Here is a 21200-nt window from a genome sequence, read left to right as displayed (position 1 = left end):
ATCTGTTAGTGGAGTCAAGTTATGAAAAAAGGGTTTACCGGGAACAAATCGCATCATTTGATTTTCTTCATGAACTTTGCTCTTTGTGTTAATATCTATAGTACATTATTGTTTAATTGCTGTACTATACCAAACTACCAATAGGGGAGAACGGGGTCATGATGGACACTGGTCATATTGGACAAATGTAATAATTCCGTCAGTTAAGAAGAGACAATTTAATTTTTTATGTAGAATTTAGTGTTTTACATCACGGATAAACTTTTATTGAGATCGCATGATTATTTTGGATGTTATCACAACATAAAAATAATAGGGGCATTTAATGTTTTTTCCCCATTTCAATAGCTATAAAATAACATAAAAACGTGATACCTTAAAAACAAATAACTCAGTATGCAGTATAGATATAACGAGTATGCATTCCTTTATGTTTACCGTAAAACGTTAAAAGTTACATTTTAATGTCAAGTAACATTAAAAGATACAAGCAAAATACAAAAAAGTGTAGGGTTGGGTCAAATTGGACAGCAGTTTTGGAGTGTATTTGGACAAAGCTTACTATAGCAGTTGGAGGAGCCTAGTAGCGTTAGGGCCCAAATTCCGTAAAATGTCCAATCTACCCTCCTCTTTACAGAAACACTCATAACTCATAACTAGTTTTTAACACGACTTGTTCCATATTTATCGTGGATGACTAAAATATGGAAAGAGAATTCGAAAATATTTTTTTAAATTTTTTTCTTGCATCATTGTGGCTTTAACTAGCCCTGCCCAATCTCATACATAGGCTGTCCAGTTTTACCCCACGTTTTTTCGCGAAGGTAGGAAAAATTGACTTTGTAAAAACCGCTACAACTCCTTTATTTTCAAACGGAAAAATGAAAAAAAATTGGGTACAGTACCCACTCTAAGTTTGGAAACACAACGAGTGTTTCCTCGCTTTTAACACGGCAGCTTACGGGCCAAAGTGTTCCCCTTTTTCGCGATAACTCACGTTTGAGTTATTGCAAAGGGAAAGTAAAAATATCCTCTTGTAAAAAATATTTCATAAAAAGTAAATACAAAAAGAAATAATTGGAAAATAAAAATGTTGTCCAAGATGACGTTCTCCCCTACTACTTTTTGCAAGGAGAAAAATAAATTTAAATCTGTTGAAATTTGATACCGTTAGATGGCGAAGTTGTCCTTTATAAACTCTAAATATGGTGCATGGTTGCATGGTGGATATGGTTGCATGGTTGCTGGACGATTTTTAATTATCTTATTCTAAACACGAGTAAATTAAATGAATAAAAACCATCGCTTCAAATTAGTATTAAAATATACTACGGGAAATTTGGACGAAAAATAAAACATCTTTGTCTTTGGTAGGCAATGCTGGTATGCCCTCAAGATGTGTCCCGTCCCGTCCCTCTGTCGCTCTGTGTGAAAGAAAAAAGCAGACGACGTCATCACTTCGTTTCCGTTCTCAAAGAGTTTAAGTTGACTTCAAACATTTCTTGTAACTTTTTATTTATTTCCTACCATTTTCTGAAATGGAAAATACACAAGAAGTCAAGGAAAATGAAAGGTGAGAATTTTAAACATTTATCTCATGATATCGTGTATATTTTGTAAGTTTCAAGGTGTTCTATTAGCTGTTGAATAACACTTTTATTTACCCATTCTGTTGGGTATGTTCTGTTTCAATGATTCTCAATCCTAAGCAATTTCAACAGGTCGAGTGATGTGCCGAATACAACGGCAGGTGATACAACCAAGGTTGAAAATACTGAAGTTGTCACAACTGACAAACCAAAACAGTCAACACCAATGGAAAAATCAAATGTAAAGAAAAAAGACCAAGAACAAGAAAAGGGTAGAAGTAAGGATCAGCAATCTGTAAGAGAACGTTCTAGAAGAGGAGAAAGATCAAGAGGTGGCAGATCTGCCTTCAAAGGAAGTGTCTACAGACCAAGAAGCCGTCCAGAATGCCGTGTTCACATTTCAAATATCCCTTATGAGTACCGTTGGCAGGACCTCAAGGATCTTTTTCGAAGTGAAGGTCGCTCACTTCTTTCTTTATTATTAATTTAGTTTTAGAATATGTATTTCTGTGATCTAGTTGATCCATTCAGGGATGTTGAGGATGTTTATTGTTATATGTATATGTAGTTGGTGAAGTTTCATTCGTGGAGCTGTTCGAGGATGAGTATGGTAAACCGCGAGGATCTGGGATTGTCGAATTCGAAAAACTTGAACACGCTCGTATTGCACTGGAAAAAATGAACCGATTTGAGCTTAAAGGGCGCCGTCTAATCGTCAAAGAAGTGAGGATTCCTTACGATTTGCATTCTTCGGTTTTCAATCATGAGGCTTGCGTTTCGTGGGAGCTAGTACTATCAAGTGTTTTTGTTTTTTCTCTCAATGCCCTTCGAACCAGGATGTTGATGTCGAACGAGGTGCAGATGCTTCTGCAAGCAGTCGCCAAGAAAGTCGAAACCACTTATCTTCGTCATACTCGTCGGGTCGTGAGTATGGTGGTGATGTTAGCTACAGTTCGGGAAGGAAAAATGGTCCTGGAGGAGGAGGAGGCAGTATTGGAACGTTAACATCTCCTTCTTCGACTCGCTGGAGTAACACTTACGGTTTGAGCCCTCAGTTTCTCGATTCTTTAGGAATTCCGGGTCCACTCATCGATCGCATTTTTGTTGCAAATGTAAGTTCAAATCAAGGAAACTAGTTTTTTCTTTTCTTCCAAGGTGACCTTTTCGTTTTGTCTGTTGAATACGTTGGCTATGAATCCATTCAGTTGAACTTCACCAACATGTTGGGCTTTTTAATCTGATGGTTTGTCGTTCGTTACACCTGCTCAGAAATCGAGTGGCATCTCAACTTCTGAGCAAGTGTAAATCTTGTCTAGAGGTTTTGCAAGTTAATTTTGCTTGTAAAACATCTGGTTGTGTTGTGAAAAAAAAACACGGATTCGTTTGAAATTGAGTTTACGTCGTTGCGTTCTCCCATATCAACAGTTGGATTACAAGGTGGACGATGCTAAGCTTCGGGAAGTGTTTCGTTTGGCCGGAAAAGTTGTCGTCGCTGAGGTGGTGAAAGATCGAGATGGCAGGTCTCGTGGATTTGGTGTTTTGCAAATGAGCCATCCTGTTGAGGCAGTGCAGGTATAATTATGTTGGGTGGCTCCGTCAATTACAGATAGCTATTTGTAAGCCACCTTGCATTTCCAAAGATTGTCATTCAGGTTTCTAAAATTTTCTTTGTTTTATATTTTGATGTTCAATTCTTTAGGCAATATCTATGTTCAACAACCAAATGCTCTACGACAGACGGATGACTGTACGGATGGATCGTGATGCTGAACGTCTCGAATCACAATCTTCAAGGTCTCACTTACCCGAAGGGCTTCGATCAATCGGAATGGGACTAGGAAGCAGAGGAGATCCTCTACGTGATCTTCCACGTATGTATCTCTTCATATACGTTTAAATATATGATATCGTCTAAAACTAGTTCTTTCAGGTGGCGGATTCGTAGCTCCACAAGGACGTCCTTCAGATTCTTACAGCAGTGGTTCTGCAATGAATTTCAGCAGCCATCATTACGATAGATCAGAGGCATCTGTAGGGGATTTCATTCCTGCACACGAAACTGGTTTTGGTCAGTTAGGTGGAACAGCAGCTATGGGAGGTCAAATGGAACGATCAGTCGCCGGATTGCCTAGCATGGGGTCCAATCAATCTATGCATAATTTATCCATGGGCGACTATCGGATGAGTAACTTGGGATCCGGTTACAACATTGGAATCGAAAGTGGAAGTTCTATGTCTCTAAACGGAATTGCTGATCGTTCCAATCCAGCTCCGTATGGATATCAAACAGAAAATTTTTCGGCAAAAGGTTCACTTTCAGCTTCCGTCCATGATTACGAACGTAGAGAGGCATATGGTAGTTATAGAACTAACCAAATGACACGTGGCAAACAAGATTATCCTACTTCTACTGAATATGACGCCGTATCTCGAATGTCTGCTAGGGGTCCATCTCCCCCAACATCATCATCGCTTGCCCCTACTAGTGGTTCATCAAAACTCTCGGACACCATTCTCGTAACAAATGTATTATTGAGATTCGTGATTTATTTTATTTTATTTTATTTTTTTATAATTAATAACCTTTTTTTTAAAAAAATTTACAGTTGCCACCGAATTGCAGTTGGCAAGATTTGCGTGATACTTTTTGCGAGGTAAGTAAAGTTGTTTTCACAATCTCATAGAATATCTTGTTACTGTTGCTAGGAAAGTTTTATGATTTGCTGGAGTTGTAATCTGCAGTTTTTAAATTCGTTAATTCGTAAGTTCTTGAATGAAGTTGATTTGGTGTAGTGTTTGTTGTATTAGAATTAAATTTAAAACTTCATCGCTAAAGCCTTAACTAATATTATTTTATTTTATTGATAATACGAACGAATATAGGTTGGGGACGTACTTTTTGCCGACATCCGTGCTAAAGGAACTGGGTTGGTGAGATTTAGTTCCGAGCGAGATGCTCAACGCGCCTGCTGTAAGTTTCAAACAAGTATTTCGTTGTAAATTGTTTGTTTTTTATAATTAAGATTATTTTTTCCTCCTAGCCATGTTAAATCGGACGCGAATGGAAGGATATACCATTGAGGTTAATTTTTATTGAAATTCCGAGGAGAGGAATGAGAGTCCAACTCTTCATCAGTTTTTTAATTCATTGCCATTGGCAAAAACATAACTCCCCTTTCCCTAGCAATTGATTTGGATCACAATAAATTAACTTCGGATTCATTTTTCGCATCTTTTTCCACATTGTGTATCTTTTTTTTATTGTAACCTGGTTTTCATGGAAATTAAATCAATTTGGTTAAAGGCTTATGGATGACAAATTTGTTCTTCTGTTCTATGTTTAGATGACGGTACTTGTATTGACACAAAATAGTACTACAGTTATCACAAACATAAAATCGAGACAAAAATGGGGAAATTGGCCACTCGGAAATACCGTTACGAATACTACAGTTGAAATTAGTTTTTTAAAAACAATGATTCTTGTTAAGAATAGTATAGAAGAAAATAATGTACATCAAACATTTAAAACAGCGCACATTACAGCAGCGAAACATAATGTACAGGACAATAGTTGAGGGTTATTAAGTGATATTTAAAAATGTTAAATGTCTACCGAGCTCGCAAGCTCAAGAAGAAAATATAAATTGGCTTCAGCAGAATTCAGAGGAAGAGTGTTTTTTTTTTAATTTTAAAATGTTACACCACCATAAAGTACAAATTAAAAGTAGGAACTTGCTACAACACCGAAAATTTTTATTTTATGTAAAAGAGGTCTTACTTAGTAGGCTATTATGTTTGTCGTCATCTTAGCCTTCGCTAGAGATACTTGTGTAGGTGTGAGGTCTACTTGTTAATCTTTGCTAGCTTGCTGATAGGTCGTTATATGAAAGCCAAAAGAATAGGCTTGGGTACCACCACTGTACGAATGTTTGTGTCCTTTGACTTCCGAAAAAAAGGTTATGATTTGCTTTGTCTTACGTTTTTTAGCACGTTCTTGACTGAGTTAATTTTCTTATTGGTGAAGGGAAATGAACAACACAAATTGTAAATGGGAAACTGATAATATAAATTGATAAATTGAAACACATGAATGATACATATTAATGTCAATGAAACCAAGGGAAACTTTAGAAGAATTCTTCGGAAATCAAACGGAAGAAAACTTGTTCATCGAATAAAAGTAATTTGAAGTTAAATACCCAGTTATTTCAGTTTTCACTTGCATTTACGAGACGCGCGACGTTCAAATCGTCTCATCCGACTAATCCATTCTGCCTTCCATTCAATGACGATAGATCGAGTATTAAGTTCGATGCCAGGACGACCGTACTTGCTGTCCTCGGATCCTCCCAAAATTAAGTAGGATCTAATAGCAATAAAATCGATTTATAAAATATGTTGGAAAATAAGAAAAACATGTACGTACTTGTTAATTTTGATCTTTGGGCATTTACATGCAAGATCAGACATTCGAACCCAGAAATAAGTTAGTCCTCGACGTACGCGATTATCTCTTGTTTTCTTGAAAATCGTTTGGACATTCATAGTAAATTTCACCCATTCTCCTGCCGTTTCTCGCGCCGTAATAGTAGCCAACAGTGCTGCAATATTAACAGAAACACAAAATTCAGAAACAATTGCTTCACAAATAAAGCAGAACTATCTAGAGAGATGTATCAAACATTCGATTTCTAAAAATAGGAAATAATCTTTTCTAACACACCACAGCGATATTGTTGTCATTTTGATTTACATTAAAAAAAGGTTAAATGCTTATTTCATAAAATTTTTTAAATGATAAGAAGAATTTTACCGTAATCGCGTTTGCAGTACTTCTTTAAATTGAGTCGCCGGTTGTCCGCTGGGCAAGGTCCGCAGCCTTCTGATTATGAAAAAAGAAGTAAAGTTGTATGTTAGCCTAAAACAGTTCAGGGCGAAATGGTTGAATAACTTTTTTCGAATCGATCGATTGTCTAATTCTCGTGTTTGTCTTACGTGGAAAATCTGAAATTGAGTATTTTTCTAGAAAAATTACAGTTTTGTAAAAATGAACTTCACACTAACCTGTGTTAGAGTTGGTGGGCTCGACTGAAGATGGGGCAGGATTTACTGAAGATTTCGGAATTCCTGGCAAACAACAAATTATTACTGAAAATTTCTTGTCCGCTGATTCACCAAGGGGCGCGGGAAGAAAACGCAAAATGTGTAGTAAGAGAAAAACATGCACATAAAAAAAAATCACAAAATTTTTTGAAATCTTGCAACGCGCACTATTTTAATTTTCTCCAAATCTCGACGTTTATGACAACTTTTTTCAAACAATGATTTTCGCTCATCACTTGAAAATATTGTGCCTTTTCTAAAAAATGGTCTCTTGAAATTTTGTGAAGCATGCACAAACCCAAATGTTGCGACATTAGTTTCTGCAGTCAAACGAACACGCTGTTCGGTAACATTCAACTGTTATTATAGCAACAATCGTTCTTTTCGTCGAGGAAATGAATGGGAGAAATGTGCATGCAAGTATTAAAAATCAATCTAATGCAATATAATATAGATCCCCTTTCAAGAAAATGTTACGGAAAAGAATATTTGGCACAATTCAAACAAATGACTAAACTGACATGCAAAGATGGTTATATAACACCCAATTAGTAAATGATTAACATTTCTTTCTTTTTTAAGAGAGGGGGTAATAAAACATACTGATGCAAGGAGCTATGGGTGATCGACTTTGTTGGTATCCTTTGGCACAGCGGTTGCATGTGATTCCGGTGACGCCATCTTTGCAAGGGCATTGCCCAGTTGTTTGATTGCAAGTTCGGCCTGATGCTCCAACTGGATGACATTCGCATTCTGTTTCGCGTGCCCACCCACGTAAGAAGAAAAAATAAAACGAGAAAACGCGTTAGGTACTCTAGACATGCATCGTTTAGTCATGCATCATCTCATTGTACATCAAAGGTTATTGGCACATCTAAAAAAAGCAATTGTTAGTTTCATTATAGCGCTGTTATTTTCAATCAATTTTCAAAATCGTGTGTGTCCGTGTCGAAGGCCAAAATCAATTCTTTCTCATTGAAATTTTTCGAAATTAGCATAAGTTGGGTGTTTTTTTATAGGCCTATTGTGCCCTAAGGCCGCGAAAAGAAATTTTCGTATTTGATATTGAATAAGAAAAGGTTTTATTTCATCGTTAGAATCCGTTGATTGTGAAAAATCCATGCAATTTGTTCCATCAACTAATAATAAATGTTTTTAACTCACGAAATGTCTTGATCGGTAAAAAATACGTGAAATGATGGAAAGTATTATTTTTTATCGTATTATTGTCTTTCTGTGATGCTGATACAATTCTAATACTTAAAATAGAAAATATTTTTGCAATGAGGACTGAAAACCTAGAGCGGTATAATAAATTTCTAAGAAATGGAAAGAATTTTACCGAAACTGTTTCTAAAACGTTTTCAAAGACGACGATTTATACATATAATATATAATACTATATTAGATTTAAAAAAAAACCGTTGTCCACCCAGTGCGCGCTTTGCTTGGCGTCGTCCTCTTGGGGATGTAATAATAAGAAAGCATGCTGTTTCCTTGGGCGGCTCAGTCGAAAACAAATCTCTCGCTTTGTTATGAAGAGGCGGAACCACAAGACACCCAACCGCTGCTATTAGTCGGCTAAAGATAGCCACCGCCTACTTCTTACGTTGGCAACACGAGCGAGATAACATCAAAACTGGACAGCTGCGACAAATGGTGTAGCTAAAATTAAGCTTCCAATATGAGGGCGACAACCAATCACGTTGTCGTCCCTGCTGCATTCCTCTCAACTTACGATTAGTTTCGTGAAATTGCCTTTAGAATATTAGTTGATCCTCGTGCTTTTCCTTTGTCTGTGTTACCACCGTTGCCATTAAGGTTACGTTATAAATAAGATTAACATTTCAGCGTAGTTTTACGTGATGTCTGCTTAAGATATTTGATGACGGTTTAAATCTCTTGATTTCGCTTACATACAAATTTCGATTCGTTAACCAATCCAATCAACAAATCAAATACGGTAAAGGCATATAGTATCAAGAAGTTAAACTGTTAGTTAGCGGACAACTCTAGTTCATTATTTTCAAGTGTTATTTTTACAGTGCGAAATAGAATTCTGGAAATGCTAGTCTGAACGTTATAAACATTTGTTAAATAGGCAAGTGTTGAAAATACAAGGAATGTCCGTACCTTTACAAGCTTTGCGATGGGTGATGGGCTTTGCTGGGTCGCGGTAATAGCCTTCTTTACAATAATGGCAATAGCGTCCGGCCGTATTGTGGCGGCATTTCAGACACACTCCTCCACTTATGCGGCCCGACAGTTTAAATAATTCCATATTGAAACGACATCTGCGCGCGTGTAAGTTGCAGTTACAAGCTGGAAACAGAAAATAAAAAATTATAATTTATTAGATGGGAAGTCTTTTACTATGTTGGTTGAATTTCTTCAATTCTTAACATTTTTCAAAGAATTCCCTGGCATATAATCAAATGAATGCTATTTCTTAAATAAACCCATTTATTGAGTCAATTGCGCATAAAAATTCGCACATTTGAAGAACATTCAGTTTTCCATAGTTTCAAATCAATGCCATAAAAAAGAGATGAAAAAAAAAATGGGAAAATGGCCAACATTCGCGTGTCAACAGACTAATAACCGCTAATAACACCGCCTCTTTCATTTCCGACAGAAAGTCTTATCTTATTCCCTGCTTTTCTACGAAAGGAATCGAAAGAGCCGTTTCAAAAATGAAAAGGTTTGATATTTTTGTTTATGGGGCTCTGGTCCAGCCTGCTGCTTGGCTGGAAAGAATATAAGGCGAGAGTCATAAAACATGCGATGAACAAGGATGGAGGAAGGGAGGTGGGGGGTGGGGTGGGGGGACATTGAGTATCGCAATATAGGAAAGAAAAGATTGAGGGTTCGAAAAAAGAAATTGGTGGGTTCGGAGCAATATCAGCTGTTTAATAATAGAGGGGGGAAACGAAGGGGTTGGTTATACTCTGGCAAATGCGAGCCGAATATACACAGCCTCACTGATGTCGCATCAATAGTTTAGTAGTAGACAGGGGAACGAATGAGCGTTCAGGCATTCACCCTAGGTCTGATTCGATTATTCCCTTCACTGCCGCCCTTTGCTAAACCCAATTAAACCAAAATAATGCAGATCGATTTTGTGGTTAGATTCTTCATTATCTCGAGTTGAATGTCCAACAACGACGATACCTACTACTACATACAACAAATGATATCCCCGAGTAAGTGCTACACGGGCGTTAATGATAAAAGTAATCCGACATTTTTTGGTTGTGTTCATTGAACATGATTTACATTTTTAGAAAGGTGACTGAGCGTTAGGAAAACATTTATTTTTTTATTTTCAAAAAGTTCTTAAAGATAAAGCCTGAGAATGGGTTGGCATAATATTGAAGAGACGCAATCCAGGTGGACAAATAAAGCAGGTACCCCTACTACTTTGTTGATTTTTGAGGATGGTGCGATTCTGTCTCGGAGTCAAAGGAAACACCCAAACACAATGGGATGCTGACTCGCTGGGAGAAGATAAGGGGAAAATAGGTAATAGTACGTGTTTACCTACATGTCGTTTAAAGGTGTAGTACGTGGTATCGTGCCAGTTTTCAGGGTGTTCACAATTGCGATTGATCTTAGATAATATACGTCAAGAAAAAACTAAATTCAAGAAAAACCGGCACGGAATATTCTTCATAGGGGGAAAACAAATTCTTATCGTTTGAAAAATCTCAATTTTGACGCCTAGAATTAGGCGCACAACCTAGCCTAGCTAATTGTTAGTTTCAGTCTCGAAACCTAATTGTCGGGAAATATGTTATTTATAATGAAGTATAACGACGCCTAGAAACTATCTGCGTAGTACTACATTATAATGATTAATCACCATATGATTATTACTCGATGCGTTAATCATTTTCTAAAATTTATCAGAGAAAACCTACGAACTATTAGCATAAATTCACTCAGTCGGCAACGAATTCATAAAAATTCAACGACTGATGAATTTTGGACGCGTACAAGCGACTTTTCCATGAAGTGAGTCATTGTACGGACGTAAAAAAAAATATACACGGGGGGGGGGGGGGGGGGAGGGGGCGTTCGTCGAAAATGTTTCCAATTTTAATCAAGTCTAATCTGGTATTTATGAATAGATTTTGTTTCGATTCAACTTGCACCTGGAGAGAGAAAAGAATGGCTTTCGTGCTTTTGTTCATTAGTCTAATCTCGATGTCTAGAAGGAGTCAATAATTACCCTACACGCAAAGGCAATTAAGTATCGTTGTTAACTATTCTTCGGCACTGGCGCTGGCCCTCCCCTAGGCGTACGTCTATCTAGTGTGTGCGTAGACGCATGAGCGGCACAATGACAGATTACTCAATGTATCTTAGTTGTCAGCTGTCACCTCAAAGATTGGTTAACTATTATTCAAGGGCCGCCCGCCGCATACAAACGCGAAATTCCCGGATTAGGCATTAGATATGATTATAGATTCATGTTTTCCCATTTTCCGTAGACAGAAAAGCAATCAACGCTAAGCGGATATGTGGCGAGGCTCGTCTCCAGCTCTGGCACACAGGAAAGGGATCAAATACATTGAGTAGGATTTGTTTGCATAAACAGTCTACACACACACACACAAACTAAATAGGAATATCGGGATCGCATAGCTGGGAAAAAAGAAAAAAAGAGGACAACGCCCGTTCCATCCTCTCTCTCTCTCTCTCTTTCTCTTGCCCGCGTAAACATGCTTTTTCAACCATTATATTCAGCAACGAATTGATATACAGTTAGAAAACTCCAAGCACATAACAACTACCCCCCTCTCGCCTATATATATATAGCTCTTATTTTTCCCGTGATTTTTTCTTCACCTATTCTATGCCGTTTCTTTTTTTTTTCCATATTTTAGCGCTCTCTCTCTCTCTCCTTTTTATTTTTGTATAGCCAATGCCATGGTAGGAAAATATTGGAGAAAAGGAAGGCTGACATGCTTTTCCCCATAGTTCTAAACTAGGAATTTCGGTGATAACTCTGAATGATGATTTTCTTATATTTATAAGCCTTTTGAGTCTCTCCGAGTCTCTCGTGCGTCTGGCTGTGGCTCCTCTAGTGTCGCGCAAATAACGGTTGAGAGCGGCGCATCCGATTGGATCTGGCAGCTCGTTCGAATGCAAATCCGCGGTAAAGCATGCATATAGAACGATTCGTTTGTTGTCAGCGACTCTAGCTGTGTGTGCCCTGTGCCGAGAGGAGCGAAGGGGGGAAATGAATTAGAAATCATAACTGGCCGCCCTCCAGTGCCATAGCAATATAGCAGCAATAGGGGCTGCTGCTGCTCCTCATCCTCCTGCAAGCCTCTCTCTCTCTCCGTCTCTCTCTTGCACAGAGAGATGAGCAGGGCAACGATATATATTCCCCGAGCTGTATATATGTGTGTGTGTGTGTAGCGAAAGATCTATTGTGGAAAAAAGAAGAAGAAAAAAGAGAAGAAGAGAGGAGAGGACGTCGAGGTCGATTATTATGGAAGAGCCCGGCTGGAGTCTGATGAGAAACTCAGCAAGGGGCCGATGCGATTTGCCAGGGCGGACAATCGCGCCCAGCAGCAGCTAGCAGCAGCAACAGCAGCAGCAACAGCAACAGCGGCTATATAGTCACACAGCCGCGCATTCGCTCTATCTTCTAGATTCTAAAGGTGAATACAATATATATATATATATAGTAGTATACCTACTATAAACCTTTTCACACATTGGCTGACCTCCCCACTCCCCGGTTGTAAAAAGATAAAATACACTGCTACAGCCAGCCATCTTATATGTATCTATATTATACCTTTTGGTGCTCTGTGTGTCGTCGTCGCTTTTTCTATAGTACGGGTGTGTGTGTGTGTGTGTGTGTGTCGTATCCTATCAATTGTATAGAGCTCTTCCGGTTTAACTCCCTCACTGCCTTCTCTAAATGAAATGAAGGTGGCTTTTGTACTGTCGCAGCCACTTTGCCTTCCTTTACGATTTTTATTCCAAGCCAGAAAACAGAAAATAGACGTGGGGGCCGGGCATGGCCGGGTGGGGGTGGGTGGAAATATAGACATTTCCGACGTAAAAGTATAAAAGGTGTGAAGTAGTAGTAGTAGTAGCCTCTATAAGGTCTAATATGCGCTACTATAAATCCTGGCCAGTCTTGTTTTTCTCATTTTCAGACTCAACGATATGGGATTAATAAAAATGTCCAGATGAGGGGAGGGGGGGGGGACGAATTTGGAAAGTGGAATTCACTTTATAACCTAATTCCACGGGAGTAAGACATCGGTGGTTTGCTTGTACTGTACGTATATCTTCACACCTATTCTATAGTCAACTAAATACGTTTCAAATCAAGTGTCGAAATCAAATGTTAATGGCTTCAGGGACGGAAATGACAATAAAAAACATTTGGCCGTGGTTTTTTCCCTACGTTTTTATCTTTTTTACTTTTTTAGCTCGACTCGCTATTTTTCAAAGTGTGCGAGAGTTTAGAAGAAGCGCAAGGGGGATGAGAAGATGAATAAAATGAAAAAAAAAGGCGCTTCACACAACTGGAAAAGAAAAAGAAAAAAAAAGACCCGGTGTAGCGCACACACACACACACCGCAGAACAACAAAAAAAGGCGACTGGAAGGGAAACAAAAAAAAGGAAGAAAAATAATAAAAGAAACTCCTTTTGGAATATTCCAGGTATTCTTATTTCTCTCTCTCTCTCTCTCTCTCTCTCTCTCTCTCGGCGTTCGTGGGGCCCAGCACATCCATTGAGAACTCACCTGCACATACAAACCCCCGGCTGGCCTTTGATGCCGCTACGATGACCCGTAATCCCTCCCTTCTTTTTCTTTTTCTTCTTCTTCTTCTTCTATTTTCCCCAGTTCAGTTCATTCCCTCCTGGCACCTTTTTCTCTCTCTCTCTCTCTCTCTCTCTCTCTCTAACGTGCTCTAAACGTACCTTTCCCCTCCCTCTCTTCCTCTCTTCCTCTCTTTGAGAATCCAGCTGCGGATGGCTCTAAAGGCACGTTTCTCGCCCTGCTTTGGGAATCACTTTTTTTCAAAAAAATAAAAAAAAATAAAATAAAAAAAAAGCCGAGCGAGAAAGAGAGAAATATTTTGTTTTGTTCAAAAATAAAAGAATATGTCGGAAAGAACCGAAGAAATGTATAACTGAAAAAGAAAAAAAGAAACGGAATCAAGGCGCTGCTGTGTGATGGGGATATGGAGCCGAGCCCAAGAGCAGCTGTGTAATGAATTGAGCGCCGTAGAATCGGAGCGAGAATCCTGTGCTCGAAGAATTAACTCATTTTCGTCGAGCTGCTTAATGGGAGAAACGTCAGGAGGAGCTGGAGGGGGTCATACGTGTAGGTTGAGATGATGCAGGTGGAACACAAAAGGTGACCACCCGCAAACCTCTCATTACGCCTCTTAATTCCCCTACAATCTTCGAGCTCTCTCACAACCACCACCACCACCACCTCCCCTTATTCCCTTATTCCCTTTCGGTGGTTGGACTGTGGCTGTGGCTGTGGCATTCAAATGGCCGCCAGCAGCCGCACACCAGCATTCGAAACGGACGCTGAAATGCTATGGTCAGAGCCAGCCAGCTATATAGCCAGCTAGCAGCCAGCTAGCCAGCCAGCCACTGACTGAGCGCACACAATCACGGAAAATGCTCGACAATTTGGCCGCCTTTGATCGCCAAGCCAGCTCCAGCCAAGAGATAATTGCTACCTTGCCGCAAAAAGAGAACAGACATCAGGAAACGCGCAAGCGAGGCGGTGCCATCAATCGAACGATTGGGCAATAATACATCTAGGCTCCCCCCCAAGGCTGAGATAGGGCACCGTTCCTAATTGTCCTGATGCTCATCTGATTATGCCATTCTCTTTGCATGTCATACCTCAATCCGCTCTAGACTCTCTCTACACTCTATACCCCCCAGTTCCGCAATCAGACCGGTAAATTCAACATCAAAATTATACGAATATTTTATGGGTACCTGCCGGAGCATCACCATCGATTAGACGTCGTTTTCTTTCACCAAAACGTTTGGCCAGACAATAGAGCCGACTCCTTTCATTTAATAGCCAATCCAAAATATCTACATTTGAAATGAGCCGGAACCGCATTCAAAAATGAGGACTCGACGCAATATAACCAGTTTCTCCATGATCAATTTGTCTTCAAAGTATATTTTCCTCTTTGAATTCTTGTCGGTGCTATTTTGCAGTAGTCAATTTTTGACTCGATTAGCCACTTAATTAGCCTTAATCAAGTATAAAATGCCATACATAGTTTAGATAGATAGATAGATATACATATAAATGTAGAAAGAGCCGACCACATTTGTTTGTGTGTTATCTAACCATCTATACAACGATTGAATTCAAAATGAATGTACTGCATAAATTTCCATGGCTATCAGTCTGCTGTACTCTAACTGGTTTGTTTACCGTCAAGATAAAAAAAAAAGGCCCCAGATTTATATGTATGCTTGACTGCTTGTGTTGTGCTATTCATTTTTGATTTGGCGCGAGTCTATTTGGCTTCTAGATTTCAATTTGAATAGAAAAAAACTTTCATTTCTCGTCGTCGATGGTTGAGTGTCAAACAAGTCCGGCGGCATGCACACACACACACACACACACAGACACACACCACCTGGGCGAGAGTCTGGTTCGGTCGTCGTCGTCGTCGTCGTCGTCGAGCCAGTATCTGGTTTCTTGTTTTCATTCTTGTCCAACACGTTGGAAAGTTGTGATCAACTTCCAAGTCCTTGTCCGACAACACACATTTTTGTCTCCCAAACACGGCTGATATCGGCCATGCAGGAGCAGCAGGAGCAGCAGAGCAGGAGCTATCAGCAGAGATGGTCAGTTAGACTCTGTTCAGGGTTGAATGAATCAATGTCACGTCAGAGACGACAGAGAGATGTGGCATCTCCAGTTCTTCCTGGTTCTTATTCTCTCTTGGCTTTTCTCTTTGGGTTGTGTGCTTGTGTGGTGCTGGACGAGTCACTCGATGGAAATGGAGAAGACCCCCATTCCTCCTCCCCCATTGAAAGAGGAAGACCAAGAAGACCAAGAAGGAGGAAAAAGAAAAAGAAAATAAAAAAAACGGATGGAATGTGCTGCATAGCCAGACATCAAATTTATCTATATGAGAAACTTTCGATATTCTTTTTCTCGACTCAAAACATCTACCTGGTTATGGGGCTGGAAACTCAATGCAGCATACAAAACAGTTTAAACGTTATTCACGTAGTATATATATATCTATCTCTCTCTCTCTCTTCTTTGGAGAGGAAGAAAGAAGAAGAAGAAAAAACATTGTTGGCATATGAGATATTGATTTCCATCTGTGAAAGCCCTTTTTTTGAATAATGAGGACGTAACCTGCGATGACACGGTGCGCCTAATATAACACGTGCATTTTCTGCCGTCATCTCTCTCTCTCTCTGTGTGTGGATGTAGGAAGAACTAAGAAGCAGCCAAATTCATCCCCAGAAAAATTGAAGTAGTATATATCCTTGGTGATGGCTCGAATATAGAGAGCCAAGATGTTAAAAAATAAAAAAGGAAAACAAAAAAAAAGAAAAGGGAAACGGGCTTTCACCTGGAAAAACTCTCTTATCTTATATAAATCCTTGTTCATATACGTGCCAGATAGTAGCACATCATTGTCTTTTTTTCTTTTTTTTCTTTTTTCGAAGCCAGCCAAAAAAGATAGAGCCAAGAACGGCGTTTCCTTATCGGGGTCTCGTCACATATGCTCACGGCCAGCCAACAGCATTTTCTTTCTTATTTTTTTTTTCCTGCCTAGTTTTTATTTTCCAAATACCGACTATATATAAGATCTAGGCGACAACCGAGCTGTTGGACAACCTCTTCAAAAGACTTGGAAACCGTATAGACGTATTCTAATGTCTGTGCCTATGGATATCTAAGTATATGTCATATCCAATCGCCGATGGCTCAGATATGATATAACCCAAGAAATCTATCCGATTATCGAGCAAAAAAGAAAGAAAAGGGAAAAAAGAAAAAAACATTTAATAATGGTCTAAATGAGCATTTTTATGGACGTCAATAACAAAGCGGCTGAACTCCCCTCCGGAAAGTTTCAATTAAATTCTCAGTCCGCGCGCTGTCTTATGCTCCTCTTTCTATTCTAGACGGCTGCTGCTGCTGGAAGAAGAAGAAGAAGAAGAAGAAAAATCTAAACGATTCCCTTGAAATCACCGAGGAAATATGGAAATGACTGGGCTGTGTGCGCGTAGAGGCCCTGGCAGCCATACAGCCCAGTCGCGGGGAATAACATCATGCGCTCCTAAATAACTCGGCAGCAGCCATATGGGGGTGTGTGTCTAATGAGCCCATTATCTGATCGTTAATAGGTGGTCCCAGTTTTCTCTCCTTTTTCGCCCAGCCTTTATCTTTCTTCTTCCTCTTTTTTTTCTTCTTCTTCTTTCCCATTTGACTTTTTCCTTCTTTCCTTCTTTTCGGGCTTTTGACTCACATTCAGCTGTGCTGAGCTGGCCCACAAAGATCGCAACCCTCCGCGCTCTGTTTTTGGTCATAAACCCCCTCGTGTCAGACCCTGCCTTCCATCAATCTTGTTGGGAAAAATTTGTTTTCTTCTTTTTTTTTTTTACATATTAAAGACACATTGATTTTTTTAATTTGGTTGTACGCCGAGTTCATCTAAACCATATCCAGCACACACAATTCATTCGCTAGGCTGCTGCAGATGGATTGGATGCCGATCTAATTACAATCATTTAATAAAAACTTTTTTCTATATATGTACACCCAGCTGTTTCCAGTTGAACCGATTTCCCCAAACCGGCGCTCGCGTATGCACATATATAATGGAATGGTATATGTGTTAATGTCAAACGTATAGGCTAACAGTCCCCCCCCCCCCTGTTTTGTGCTGAGCTATTGATGGCTTTTTCCTTTCCTCTCCTCCCCAGCTCAAAGAAATCCGAATGAGTAAATCTAAAAGTCTACGTTTGGAATAGTTTACCAAAACCTTCACTATTGGCCTATTGCCAGTAGCGCAAAAGAAATCCAAGATTTCGCATATAAGGAACCTTGAACACTTCCACATATTAGGAAAAAACGTTACGTAAAAAAAAACGACATGCGTTCCATTTGTAGTTTCTTTTAACTTTTATAGTTTTTACACTTCTCCGGTCCGGGACGAAAAACACAAAAAAAAACAACGAATATAAGCGCCAAGAAACTACGTCATAGCTAGCCAAGACGAGGCGGATGGAAATGGAGGTTAAAAGTCAGCTCAATCTGTCAAACACCTTTTTTTTTATTTATATGGTCCCCTATGAACTCAATCACAAGTTTTGATTACCCGATCAATTTATGGTGAAGGCCTTAAGACAATCAGATTTATATGCTTCTTTTTACGCGTCTTATACCGATTTAACTTTCAACGTCCGATAAAAATAAAATTTATCGGAGAATAACCGTATAAGCAAACAGCGTGATTGCTCATCCGTGAAAAAAAACGCGACGCTTCGTAATTTGTAGGCGAGGCAGCAGCCATATAATTTCCCATTCACCACCAGCCAAAATTTGAATGAGGGGGATGCAAAGGGGGAACCAATCACAGTCTATAATTCAATCATCTTTTCAGTTTAAAAAATAAAAAATAAAAAAACATGTTTTGGTGAATCTGCTAATTTGGGAAGACGTAGCAATCAATGAAACTAATTATTTCCCAAAAAAGTTGAATGATTGTGGCTGTCACACACAATCTACGCCTAATAAAGGGAAGACTTACCAACGCAAAAATTGGGCCTGTTTTTAATATCACTGAAATCTAAACGCAGTACCAACAACGAGACTGGCAAATAGAATTTGATTGATTCCATAATTATTTCCAAGTAGACGGACACAGGAAGGGCAAATTGATCATATGAGAATTCAAATGTGAAAAACGGTTTGGACTCACCTTTGCATTCGTTGGCGTCTTTGGCGGTGGCCCGTCCCCAGGGCCGGTCGAAATGAAAAGGTTTGCATTTTTCGCAATCGCGTCCGGCTGTGTTGTGACGACAGTCGCAGCCGAGGAGCCCGTCCCGTCCCTGGACGCACCTGGAGGCATGGCCGTTGCATTTGCAGCGTCCGCCAACGGCGAAGTCGGCCGCCGCGTAGAAGGAGTAGTCGCGGACGGAAACGGCTGTGGCTGTGGCTGTGGCGGCGGCGGCGTTCGAGTCGTTGCTGCTCTCCGCTGCGCCGCCGGAGCTTCCGCCGGAGCTGCGCTGGCTGCTGTCGTCGCCGTGGTACGGGTGGAAGCGGTGGAAAACGACGCGGACGTCGGTAGCCGTCACCCAGTCCTGCAGGACGGGACTGTTCTCAAAGTCAAAGGCGCTAGGCCTGCCCTCCATGGTGCTGAAAGCGATGCGCGAGCCGGACAGAGGGTCCAGCAGGGAGTGGGCGTCGGTGCAGAGGGCCTCCTGCTCGTTGGACTTTGTGATGATGGCCCGGTTGGGGCGGCCGTAGAGTTTGCGACATTGCGACGAGTAATACTGGAAGGCCTGCCACGTCTTGCCAAAGTCCATGCTCTTGTAGATGGCCAGGCTGTCCGGCTTGCGGCCGCAGAACTGCAGGCTGATGTAAGTCAGCTCGTATTTCTTGCCCAGCGACAGCGTCAGCGTCACGTTGTTCTCCGTCACGGCCGAACTGGCCGAACTGGCCGACGGCTGATGCTGCCCAACCGACGCAGAAGATGAGCCGCCCGGAGAAGAAGCTGCTGCTGCTGCTGCTGCCGGCGGAGGAATGAGCGGCTCCGACTGCCAGCACGTCATGTTGTTGACGTTGTGCAGGTCGGTCAAATAGGTGGACGGGTGGCGTCGGCGGGCGTTGCTGGAGTCGCAAAGGCTGCAGAGCCGAGTCAGGTCGCCCTTGTCGTCGGTGGTGGCGTAGCAGTGGCGAGACGGAGGGTTGCCGCAAGTCGAAGTGGCCGTCACCTCCTTGCCGAAGGCGGCGTTGACGAAATCGGGAACGCAGCGACGCGAGCGCAAAACCGTTCCGCTGCTGGAGACGGAGGTGGCCAGGGCGACGGCCGACACTCCGACGGGACCGACGCTTCCCTGGTTGCCCTGGTTGCTGACCAGGCCGATGGGAATCTCTTCGTAGCACGGGTCGGGAGGGTTCTGCTGGGCAGCGAACATGTGGAGGAAGCCGCTGTTGCCGCCGCCACCGCCGGACATGATGCCGCCGCCGCCGCCGACGCCGCTGCTCCCTCCTCCGCCATTATTGCTATTGGTGCTCTTGCTGGACGTTACAGTCGCCAGCCAAACGATGCCCAACAGTCGGTAGATTTTCAACGCCATTTTTATTGATTTTGTATTCGATGAAATAGGCCAATTCTACGAAACTACGAATTTCCCAGTCAAATGAACTCGAATTGATTATTGCTGATGCGAGTCGCTGCGTTTAACTTGAATGGTCCATCACTCGAGAACAAAGCGCATTTCGTTAGTCATTCAAGTTCAGCACTTAATAGCTGTTTGGTTGAACAGTTGCAATTCATCAAGCCTCGATAGGACTACAAAACTAAATGGAAAATATGTCCCCAAACTCAAATTGTTCTAAACAAACCGATCGAATCAAAAATGAAAATTCACTGTCGAGTTCTCTTTTCCCCACTTCACTTGCACAAATGTTGAAAGTTCAAAATAATGCGTTGGCCAGCAAACCTAAAATGTGAATGGGTGCTGGGCTAGCTAGCAGTTAGCTCCCAAGAATTGAATGGGAGAAACAGTTTTGGGAGAGGAGTGAACGGAACAAGAGTCGACTACTAACTGAACTGAACCCGCCGCTGTCGGATCGCTTACCTCCAGACCCTCCCGAGAGTGGCGAACCGTCACCACCTAAAAGTGTTGCCGTGTGCTGGGTTCTCTTTGGGTGGGTGGGTGTGGGGGGGGGGGGGGGGAACTTTTTTTCTTCAGCAGCAGCCTATAGGGTATTCAATTCATTTTTCGCCGGCAAAAGTCCCAACGGAATTCGCACAATTTCAATACAATTTTCCAGGGCATTCTTGGACTGGATGCATCAAGCCGAATGAATTGGGTTTATACAATCCCAACTGCCTGAGACGGTTCTGCTACGCTTAAGTTAACAATATAGCCTAGATATAGCCTATGTTAACTGGACACATAGTTTTGATTGCAAATCTAGTCGAAAATGACATTTGGTAAAAAGAATTGAGCTTTCGGTCGACTATATTTGAAAGACGATGAATAAAAGGCGCTGGCCAGAAAGAAAAGAGAAGATGAAATTAGAAAGTGTTGGAAAAAGTGTAAGACATGCATATATACAAAAATCTGGAAGTGCAGGGGGGGGGGGGGGGGGGGGGGGAGAAGAACACAACTAGGGAGGGAATATATATGTATGTTGGTGTCGAATTTTGTGGCCGAGGGTGTAGAAAAGCACACTGTCCCTCTGTCCTGCCTCTGTCCGACATGGGCCCACAGTTGTCACT

The 21200-nt window shown here is 41.0% G+C and overlaps 2 protein-coding genes across 4 annotated transcripts; one reads left to right on the top strand and one right to left on the bottom strand.

Moving 5' to 3' along the window:
• Positions 1-1419: 1419 nt before the first annotated feature.
• On the top strand, positions 1420-4811 carry LOC124327817 (myelin expression factor 2-like). 2 transcript variants are annotated; one of them, XM_046786828.1, is made up of 10 exons: positions 1420-1573; positions 1722-2047; positions 2158-2312; positions 2426-2701; positions 3015-3161; positions 3289-3460; positions 3520-4115; positions 4196-4243; positions 4473-4560; positions 4631-4811. In XM_046786828.1, the coding sequence occupies exons 1-10, from the start codon at positions 1539-1541 to the stop codon at positions 4684-4686; spliced, it is 1899 nt and encodes a 632-aa protein (XP_046642784.1). In that variant the 5' UTR covers positions 1420-1538; the 3' UTR covers positions 4687-4811. The 2 variants fall into 2 exon arrangements, with proteins under 2 accessions (XP_046642784.1, XP_046642783.1); XM_046786827.1 differs by having other exon boundaries at positions 1710-2047.
• A 113-nt stretch (positions 4812-4924) lies between these two features.
• Positions 4925-20550, bottom strand: LOC124327816 (netrin-3-like). 2 transcript variants are annotated; one of them, XM_046786825.1, is made up of 7 exons: positions 18669-20547; positions 8829-9017; positions 7299-7448; positions 6657-6719; positions 6406-6474; positions 6019-6193; positions 4925-5958 (listed from the first exon to the last, which is right to left on the bottom strand). In XM_046786825.1, exons 1-7 carry the CDS (start codon positions 20047-20049, stop codon positions 5808-5810), a joined length of 2178 nt encoding a protein of 725 aa, XP_046642781.1. In that variant the 5' UTR covers positions 20050-20547; the 3' UTR covers positions 4925-5807. The 2 variants fall into 2 exon arrangements, with proteins under 2 accessions (XP_046642781.1, XP_046642782.1); XM_046786826.1 differs by lacking the exon at positions 7299-7448 and having other exon boundaries at positions 18669-20550.
• Between the last annotated feature and the right edge of the window lie 650 nt (positions 20551-21200).

The sequence above is a fragment of the Daphnia pulicaria genome, chromosome 2 (genome assembly GCF_021234035.1).
Source record: "Daphnia pulicaria isolate SC F1-1A chromosome 2, SC_F0-13Bv2, whole genome shotgun sequence".
Classification (NCBI taxonomy): Eukaryota; Metazoa; Arthropoda; class Branchiopoda; order Diplostraca; family Daphniidae; genus Daphnia; species Daphnia pulicaria.
This window is presented reverse-complemented; position numbering and strand designations above follow the sequence as displayed.